Source organism: Cebus imitator, unplaced genomic scaffold (assembly GCF_001604975.1).
Source record: "Cebus imitator isolate Cc_AM_T3 unplaced genomic scaffold, Cebus_imitator-1.0 Scaffold531, whole genome shotgun sequence".
In the NCBI taxonomy this organism is placed as follows: domain Eukaryota; kingdom Metazoa; phylum Chordata; class Mammalia; order Primates; family Cebidae; genus Cebus; species Cebus imitator.
Genome location: NW_016107846.1, coordinates 845,005 through 854,277, shown reverse-complemented (window position 1 = coordinate 854,277; position 9,273 = coordinate 845,005). Strand labels below are relative to the sequence as shown.

The 9,273-nt window shown below is 42.1% G+C and overlaps 1 protein-coding gene across 3 annotated transcripts in view; it reads right to left on the bottom strand.

Annotated features, from left to right (window-relative positions):
- Positions 1 to 3,819: 3,819 nt before the first annotated feature.
- Positions 3,820 to 9,273, bottom strand: part of CDYL (chromodomain Y like) — a 179,537-nt gene continuing 174,083 nt past the window's right edge. For 2 of the 3 annotated variants that reach the window (XM_017514650.2, XM_037733484.1), the window contains exons 6-7: positions 6,992 to 7,135; positions 3,823 to 5,471 (exon numbers count right to left, since the gene is read on the bottom strand). In XM_017514650.2, coding sequence (XP_017370139.1) covers positions 5,313 to 5,471; positions 6,992 to 7,135 — 303 coding nt within the window. In that variant the 3' untranslated portion in view covers positions 3,823 to 5,312. Of the gene's footprint in view, positions 5,472 to 6,991; positions 7,136 to 9,273 lie in introns of all 3 variants that reach the window. The other variant, XM_037733485.1, reaches the window with a different exon arrangement.

Below are 9,273 nucleotides of genomic sequence, written 5' to 3'. Positions count from 1 at the left end.
ATTCCTAGTTTATTGAGTGTTTTCATTGTAATAGCTGTTGAATTTTGTCACTTTTCCTAAATTGAGATATATGGTTTTGTCTTTTATTAATATGGTATATTATGTTCATTCATTTTTGTTGATTTATGTTGAACCAACCTTGCATTCCTGGGATAAATCCCACTTGGTAATGGTGTACATACAAGCTTTATATGGTGTCAGGTTATTTCATTGAGAATATATGCATATATATTAAGAAATGTCAACATAAATATATAGTCTATATAGTCAATATAGCTTTCTTGTGATGTCTTTGGTATTAGGGCAACACCAGCCTTACAGAGGTAAGGAAGCATTCCCTCTTATTTTTTGAAAGAGTTTGTGAAGATTTGGCATTGATTCCTTTTTTAACATTTGACAGAATTTGTAAGTGAAGCCATCTAGTGTTTGGCTTTTCTTCGTAGAAAGTTTTTTGACAGCAGATTCAATCTTTTTGTCTATTTCAATTTTTTCTTTCTTATTGAGTCAATTTCAATAGTGTCTTTCTAGGAATTTGTCCATTTCATTTGGCTAATCTAATTTGTTGGCATACAATTAGTCATAGCATTCTCTTATAGTTCTTTTTATTTCTGTAAGGTTGGTAGTAGTGTCCCCCTTTTCATTTCTGATTTTTCATGATTTGAATATTCTCTTATTTCCTTTTTTTTTTTTTTTTCAAGATGGAGTTTCGCTCTTGTTCCCCAGGCTGGAGTGCAATGGCACGATCTTGGCTCACCACAACCTCCGCCTCCTGGGTTCAGGCAATTCTCCTGCCTCAGCCTCTCGAGTAGCTGGGACTACAGGCGTGCGCCACCATGCCCAGCTAATTTTTGTATTTTTTTAGTAGAGACGGGGTTTCACCATGTTGACCAGGATGGTCTCGATCTCTTGACCTTGTGATCCACCCGCCTCGGCCTCCCAAAGTGCTGGGATTACAGGCGTGAGCCACCGCGCCCAGCCCTCTTATTTCCTTAGTCTAAGTAGAATTTGTCAATTTTGTTCATCTTTTCAAAGAAATGACTTTAGATTTCATAGTTTTTTCTACTGTTTTTCTATACTTCATTTCACTTATTTCTGCTCTAATCTTCATTTCTTTCCTTCTACTTGCTATAGGTTTAGTTAGCTGTTCTTTATTTCTAGTTTTTTGTTGTTGTTGTTGTTTTTTTTTGGGATGGAGTCTCCCTATATCAGCAGGCTGGAGTGCCCTGGTGTGATCTTGGCTCACTGCAATCTCTGCTTCCTGGGTTCAAGTGATTCCCCTGCCTCAGCACCCTGAGTTGCTGAGGCTTCAGACAGCCACCACCATGCCCAGTTAATTTTTTGTATTATAGTAGAGACAGGGTTTCACCATTTTAGCCAGGATAGTCTTGAGCTCCTGACCTCGTGATCTGCCTGCCTTGGGTTCCCAAAGTGTTCGGAAAATGAGCATGAGCCACTGCACCCAGCCCTCTAGTTTCTTAAGGTAGAAGATTAGGTTATTGAATTGGCATCTTTCTGCTTTTTAACATAGATGTTTTATTATATAATTCATTACGTAAATTTTGTTATGTCTTCATCTTCACTCATCTCAAAGTATTTTCTAGTCTCTCTTGTGGTTTCTTCTTCAACCCATTTGTTATTTAGAAATGTTGTTTAATTCCCATGTATCTTTGAATTCTCCACGTTATTGATATCTCACTGCATTCCATTATGGTCGGAGGACATACTTTGTATGATTTTAATCATTTTAAATTTATAAGACTTGTTTTATTGCCCAACATATGATCTATCCTGGAGTATGTCCCATGTGCACTTGAGAAGAATATGTATTCTGTTGTTGTTGGATGAAGGTTGTATAGGTGTGTTAGGTCTAGATGGTTTAAAATGTTGTTCAAGTCTTCTGTTTCCTTGTTGATCCTGTCTAGTTGTCCTATGCAGCGTGTTTCATATAGGTGATATACATACGTATGTATATAATTTGCCCAGTTTAAGCATATAAAATTTAAGAAAATAAAAATTAATGTTAAACACATTAGATCTTAGCTTTTATTCCAATGCCTGTAATTAAACTATTAGTCATTTAGGTGCTTATGGCTCTTAAGATCATAAAACAGATTTTAAATTTTGAAATGCTAGTACTTTATCCTGCTAAAAAAAAGTAAGCTTTAAACCAGTGTTGAAATCATTCAGTGTCATTTTCACCAAAGCAGACATTCATTTCCTTCTTCAGAGATGCTGTCAGAATGGTCCCTAGGGAAGAGGGAGAGGTTTCCTGTGATATAGTCAGCCTTTCCCCTGTTGCCAAATAGTGAAGATATTTGTTTTTGAATGCTAGTTAGTATTGAGAGCTTGGTGAGCTGGCCCAGTTCTTCCAGATGCAGGAAGCTTGGAGACCATCAGAATTCCCCGGTAAGATTAGCCTTGACCCTAAATAAGTAATCTCAAAAAACTGAATGAGCAGATGGACATCAAGTGTTTTGATGTGAGCCTGGTCTACACTGCAGTACAAGTGCCATCATCACTGTTGCCCTCATGGTAGAGGAAGCAAGGCCACCTGAGTGTTGTGCCTGTCTCTGGCTCTCGAATTTGGCTTTGAGGGGCTGTGCAGTCTTAAGCAGTCTTCCCAGCAACTGGGAAGCTCTAGGGAGAGAACTTGATATATATGATGTTTTTCACGCACATCCCTTAAAACTTTTTGAAGCATACAGTTTTTTAAACTTAAGATTTCATCAACATTCTTTTTCAAAAGATGTGCACTGTGATGGTGTTGCCTAATTATTTAACCAAAACCCTACCGATGAACCTGAACGCAATTTCCAACGTTTCACTACCAGGAACAATCCTGAGATGAACTTAATTGCATACGTATCTTTACTGGCGTATTTCCTATAACCACTCGGTCCTTAAGATGAATCCTTATAGATGCAGTTGCTGGGTCCAGGATTTTCATATTTGACAGGTTTTTAAATATTTTTTAAAATTTAAAATATTTTATATTTTTTAAACTCTCCTCTAAAGTTGGACCGAGACTTTCACCAATCTGAGCAGTCACGTTTCTTTTCCTGCTCACCCACACCAGGCACAAAACAAGAATTTCGCCAGTTGTCACCAGTGCTACTTCTAGTTGGGCTCAGTTCTTGTGCAAGAAGCTGAAAAGTGGAAGGTTTGCTTCAGAAAAACGGGAGGTGGCTCACAAGACCCAGAGGATGCAAAGTCTCGGATGATGGAAACACACAACTTCGGGAGATTTTACTGAGTTAGTTCTCTATTTGTAAATTCTACAACATTGGCATCCTGGTGTCGTTGCCAGAATATGTACTTTGCCGCATCAACCTCGGATAAAAGCTTGGTACTGCTCCTGACCAAATTACTTACGTGACCTTGGGCAAATGCTTAATTCTTCAAGTTCCTTGTCTGTACAACAGGAGTGAAAACAGCCACATTACAGGTTTGGGTAGAGGAGGGGTAAGTTACAATTCTGAAACATAACACTGACTGAAGTCAGTCAGTCACAGAAGCTTATTGTGATATGATATAAAGGTCAAAACATGTAGAACTAAAAGCAATAAGAACTTTAGGAATAAGTTCTTTGAAGGAGAAGTAAATGACTGACGCAAATTCAGGAAATGGTCACTTAGGTGAAGGTGACCAGGGAGGATACTTGTCATATTCTAGGTCCTACCTAGGTGATAGTCACGGAGGTGTTCATTCCATCAAACTGTACAGGTGCTTTACACACATATATTTCACAGAAAGAAAAAAGAGAGAAAACGCCCCCATGAGAAAAGAAACCTCACAAGTGAAGAATCAGAGAAACACTTCAACTGTGTTAAGAAATATTAGTTTTATTTAACCAGTTTTCACAGCTGAATATTTATTCTATAAAAACTTTACAGATTGTACAGTTTATATATAGTTCAAACTACTGAACGAAAAGGTAGGTCCCACAGATGCAAAAATACTGTACCAATCAATCCAAGATAAAGGCAGATTTACACACTGTACAGCTCTCCACGTGGCTGGGGAGGTGGTCAGTTCTAAGTATAAACTTCAAAACTGTACAAAAATAAGGATTTGATTTTATTTCGCTCTTCATACATTCAATATGATTGCAAGCTCAGAAGCCTAATACTAGGCATCTGTAGTCTGGAATCAGTACCCACTCCTGAAGGAATGCACCTGTCTATCCACACAGGGCACTCCTGGACACCATACTGAACTCAGTATATTGTATAGACATCAAAGCAGAGACCAAGAACATTAAATGTTGAATATAAGGTAGTTCTTTTTTGTTTTGAAAGGAGTTTTTGCATTTAATAGTGTGCCAAAATAATTTTAACTTATTAAATATATTCTAAGTGAATCTAAAAATTACACTTTATAAACATAAAAATACTTTATTTTGGTGTAATACATCAATCATACCTGCGAATAGAAAACCAGAACTGTCTATAAAGTAGTATTTCTCACCCAGCAACAAGAAGCACTTATGTAGTTATTTTTCAAAAGGGTCAGAAAAACTATTTAAAACCCACTAAAGACTAACTTATAACTTAGATAGTCGTACTTAAGCTATTCAGTGATTCACTAATACTGCAAAACAAGCTTTCTTCTAGAGACAGTGGTTTCTTCATGTTAACTGGGTAAGAACTGGATGTATTTAAAGAAGATGGGGAAACCAACTGGTATCTATCTCAGCATGAATCCTAAGCATATGTCTGGTTTAGGGGTATGCTCCTCGGTGGATTTTTCATCAGAATTATTTATCCTAGAAGCTACGTCTTTTGATTTAGAGTTTCCAAATCTGAGGTATCTGTAACTTCTTGGAAAAAAAGCCAGTGCCTCAGATCACTCTGTCTCTCTATGTGGGGCAGGGGAGGCGAGGCTGGCTAATAACCCCTTTAGATTTTGTGTTCCAGAAGGAATAAATGAGGAAAACCAACATCATTCCAGACTTTTCTGTCATCCCAAACCAATGAAACACAATTCTGCTTTTTATACAGTACTAGCCAAAGAAAACACAAATGAGAGCTTCTAAGAGCAGTCTAGTGCTCACCTTTATACTTTTACACTTGCGTGTATATAAGTATAAAATAATCACGTTTGGATAAAGAAGCTTTGTAGTTATTTATTTTAAAGTTACAGTACTTTTAAAACTCCCCGATAATAAATAGCGTGGATGTTCCCAGTCCTGCTTCCAAGCGTGAGCTACGAGTGAGCTTGTTTCCGGCTGTGAGAATGGATCAGGGCAACTGGAGCCAGTGGTGTTTTTCTGCTCAGCCGAATCCTGGTGTCACTGGTGGGCAACCCGACACTCAGAACTCATCAATCTTCCTCTGCAAGTACTTTAACATGGAGTCCATCCCTTGCGCCGAACCCCAGATTTTCTTCAGCACCTCACACTCCCTCTCGTTGGCCTGCTCCAGCTCCAGCCTCATGTTGCAGCGCACAAGGGCTTTGGACTCCTCCAGCACCTGCACCGGAAAACAAGCAGCTAGTGAGCAGGGTGCACGCTGGCAGACACGGGCCCCTCGTGCCTCCACAGGTGGAGGCAATCATCCAATTCCAGCAGTCACCTGTTGAAAAGGTTACCAGATATTCTCTCACAATATGTGTCGGGCCTAATGCAGGTATAAAGCACACTCCCCACTAGACAGACACTGGGTACATTCTTAACTTCAAAACGGCTGTTAAGCTATTTCAAAGGAGAGTTGGGCTGTTGGCACCTGGGCCTGACCCAGCCTCGGCCTCATGCCACTGCCGCATGCTGGCGTGGACCCCTGAACTGGACATCTGCTCTGCTGATGCCCAGTGAAAGCTCTGAGGGTGCCTGCTGAGGGGATTTTCGAAACAAAATGCAATTTTCATAATGAGGGTTGCTTGTCTGCCTAAGACAGTTCAGATGAGAGTTGTGTCAGTTAATATTAAACATTTCACATCCTGTAATTTGCCAAATGAAATTTTGTTGGAAGACTATTATTCAGCATTTAAAAAAAATTTATTTGTATGATTTTTTTTTTTTTTTGAGAGGGTCTTACTCTGTTGCACAGGTTGGAGAACGGTGGTGCGATCTTGGCTTATTGCAACCTCCACCTCCTGGGTTCACGTGATTCTCCTCTTGAGTAGCTGGGATTACAAGTGTGCGCCACCAAGCCCAGCTAATTTTTGTATTTTTAGTAGACACGGGGTCTCATCATATTGGTCAGGCTGGTCTCAAACTCCTGAGGTAAAGTGATCCGCCTGCCTTGACCTCCCAAAGTGCTGGGATTATAGGCATGAGCTACCATGCCTGGCCTATTCAGCATATTTACTCAACAAAAACTTAGGAGGTCAAACACAGAGGCTCACACCTATAATCCCAGCACTTCAGGAGGCCAAGTCAGGTAGATCAACTTGAGGTTAGGAGTTCAAGACCAGCCTGGCCAACATGGTAAGGCTCTGTCTCTACTAAAAACACAAAAATAGCGCAGGCGTGGTGGCACGTGTCTGCAGTCCCAGCTACTTGGGAGACTGAAGCACAGGCATCACTTGAACCCAGGAAGCTGAAGCTACAGTGAGCCGAGATCACCCCCCACTGCGCTCAAACCTGGGCGACAGAGTGAGACTCCATCTTACAAACCACCACCGCCGCCACCACCACCTTAGGTCCACTGAGGAGAATGTGGGGAGAGGCTAATAATGTGACTGAGAGGTTTTGGAAACAGTAAAGAATTGTATCCATGTTGGTTGTTGTCGACTTTCACAGGACATTTGCTAACTTGCTAACATTTCAGACTGAAGTCCATTTCTGTTGTTCTTGAGTATTTGCAAAGGGAAGGCAAGGCGAGCATAGGGGCAGTAGTGGCAGGAGTAGCTTCTGGTGGGACTTCAAGGGAAGGTGCTCTGCTGAGAACAAACGTGAAGGACTTAGGAATAATGGCAAATTTGTGAGTTCTCTGGGGGAAAAGGTTCTATTTTTTAAAAAGTAACGTGTAACAGAAACAATTAGACGTACAACTGGGTTGCACGAGGCAAGCTCCTTAATGCGAACCATCACTTCCTGAGTGAACGTCCCGGGCCAAAACACCTGGGAGACCAGGCCCTTGCCACACGCCTCCTGCGCCGTCAGCTTCCGCCCGCTCAGCAGCATCTCATTTGCCTGCAAAGAAGAAGAGTGGATGTAATATGAAATGGGGTGGGGGGCCAGTGGGGAAGACCCATGCCTTAAAATCCACACTAAAGAGAGACATTTGCAAACAACAGCCCCACGGGGAAAATGCGGCACATGGAACAGACCCTGTGCAAAGTGGAGTCAGCTGGGCAGTGGGAAAGTAATACATTGGGCTGACTTTTTTCTTAAAAAGGAATGAAAAAAGGCGTATCTTACAATCTATTATAGGATCCCAGGGACTCAATAAAGAAATCTAAGAGAGAAAAGGTCTTTTTGCCATTCGTTTAAAAAGTTACCGGTACAACTTCCTCTCCTCCACCTGCCCTCCTCCCCCTAATGCCAGCCCTTCCCAGGCATGAGCTCTTTTAACACACAAAGCAATCCAGGAAAATCAGCATATGCAAAGTTAGGCAATTTATAATTTTAAGGATCTGAGCCAGGCATAGAACTCCTACCAAACGTTTTCTTTATCTGGGAAGCCAAGGGTGACTTGTTTTTAATATACAGAGAAAATATTCGGATGGCATGACTGTTTCTGCCAGAGTGTACCTTAGAGGCCGCACTGTATCGCTTGGATATGAAAAGACAGAACTATCCAGGGCTTGAATGTGTCCAAGATTACCATGTGAGGTAACTGAGAGAGGCTGGCGATAGTTACCTCACACGGCTCAATGGAGAAAGCTAACGTTAGTTATTCTTTAAAAAAAAAAAATGTGTAGATATGAAATTAATTTTAACCTTGTCCTGGATTCTAGATCACTTTTTATTTTTTAATACATGAGACTTAACTAGATCACCTTTAAGGTCTCATCACAACATGTATGGATTTTACATCATCCAAACGATAGGCTCGCAGATGCCGAGATAAGGCAGGGAGAGGTGCGTGCATGTTTGATGAAGAAACTCCACACTGGCCTGATGGGACAATGTCCGGTCTGTCATTTATCTTGTCTGGTTAACCTTCCTAACAACTCTGATGGTCACAAAGCCTTGACCATGAGCTCCTGCGGCTCTGGTAAAACACAATTTTGGTAGATGGCTTCCATTTCCCAAAGAGGCAATATCACGGAAGAGAAAAGGCTCTGATGTCACTAAGACACTGTAAGACGCCCATACGGTTCTTGCCAATGTCTTGATGCCATTTACTGTATGTGAAACGCATGGCTTGGAGTGCATACAGGCAGAACCAGCAAAACAAACACGTGGCTGTCACACCGCCCCTCCCACAAAGGCAGAGGCTGGAAAACAAGACCAGGGACAGGCTTCTCACAAGGGTTTGCAAGGTTCTTAATGATCTCCCAAATTGGAGTCTGCCACTGGAGCTACAACTTGGACCCAATCACGAGTGTTTGAAGAGTCTGGAGAAGCTCTATGAAATCCCTGAACGGAATAGCTTCTTCTCAGTGAAAAGATGGTCCATAAACAAAGAAGAAACGTGACCTGACTGTTGGCAGTTGCAATGGCTCTTCTAATGGCAGACCCAAATGCAGCAGGAAGGGGAGCGGGGCTCCAGGTGTGCTGCCGCCGCCGCAGGAGGTGCTCCGTGCTGTGGGGTTTTCCTTTCCTAGGCCGTGTTTCTTTCATTCTCAGCATAGAGTGAGAACACTAGAGCCAAATCCCTGAAGTTAAGCATGAAGTATGTTCTCAGGACCAGCTTAGCAGAGCCTTAGCTCAGGCAGCAGAGGCAAGTGACCCCACCAAGCCTGACGCTTGGCTGAATCACAAAGGGGAGGGGTCCTCAGTTTACTCTCCAGCCCCTGCTGCAGGGCCCTGGCTGTCTGCACCAGTCAATTCTTCCAACTTTATTTTCTGCCACGCGGAGGTCAATTTACAGCCCCACCACTGTTCTCTCCCGTCTCTCTCTTTCATCCCCCCTTCTTGACTCTCTTGGGCCTGATGCCAGCCAAGAACGACCCTTCTCTCTGCTCAGCACTCACTCGCGGTCAGTCTTCCTCCCTATCCCTGCTGGCTCCACGCCTGCTCATCCCTGGAGATCCCTTCCCTACCTTTGGTGTTCTCCATTCCAGGTGGCTGAAAGTACAGGACAACCAAGGGCATTTCCCAATTTACTCAAGAGCAAAAATGACAGGGCTGACTCTAGGTTGTTAATGCTTGCTTACTTAATA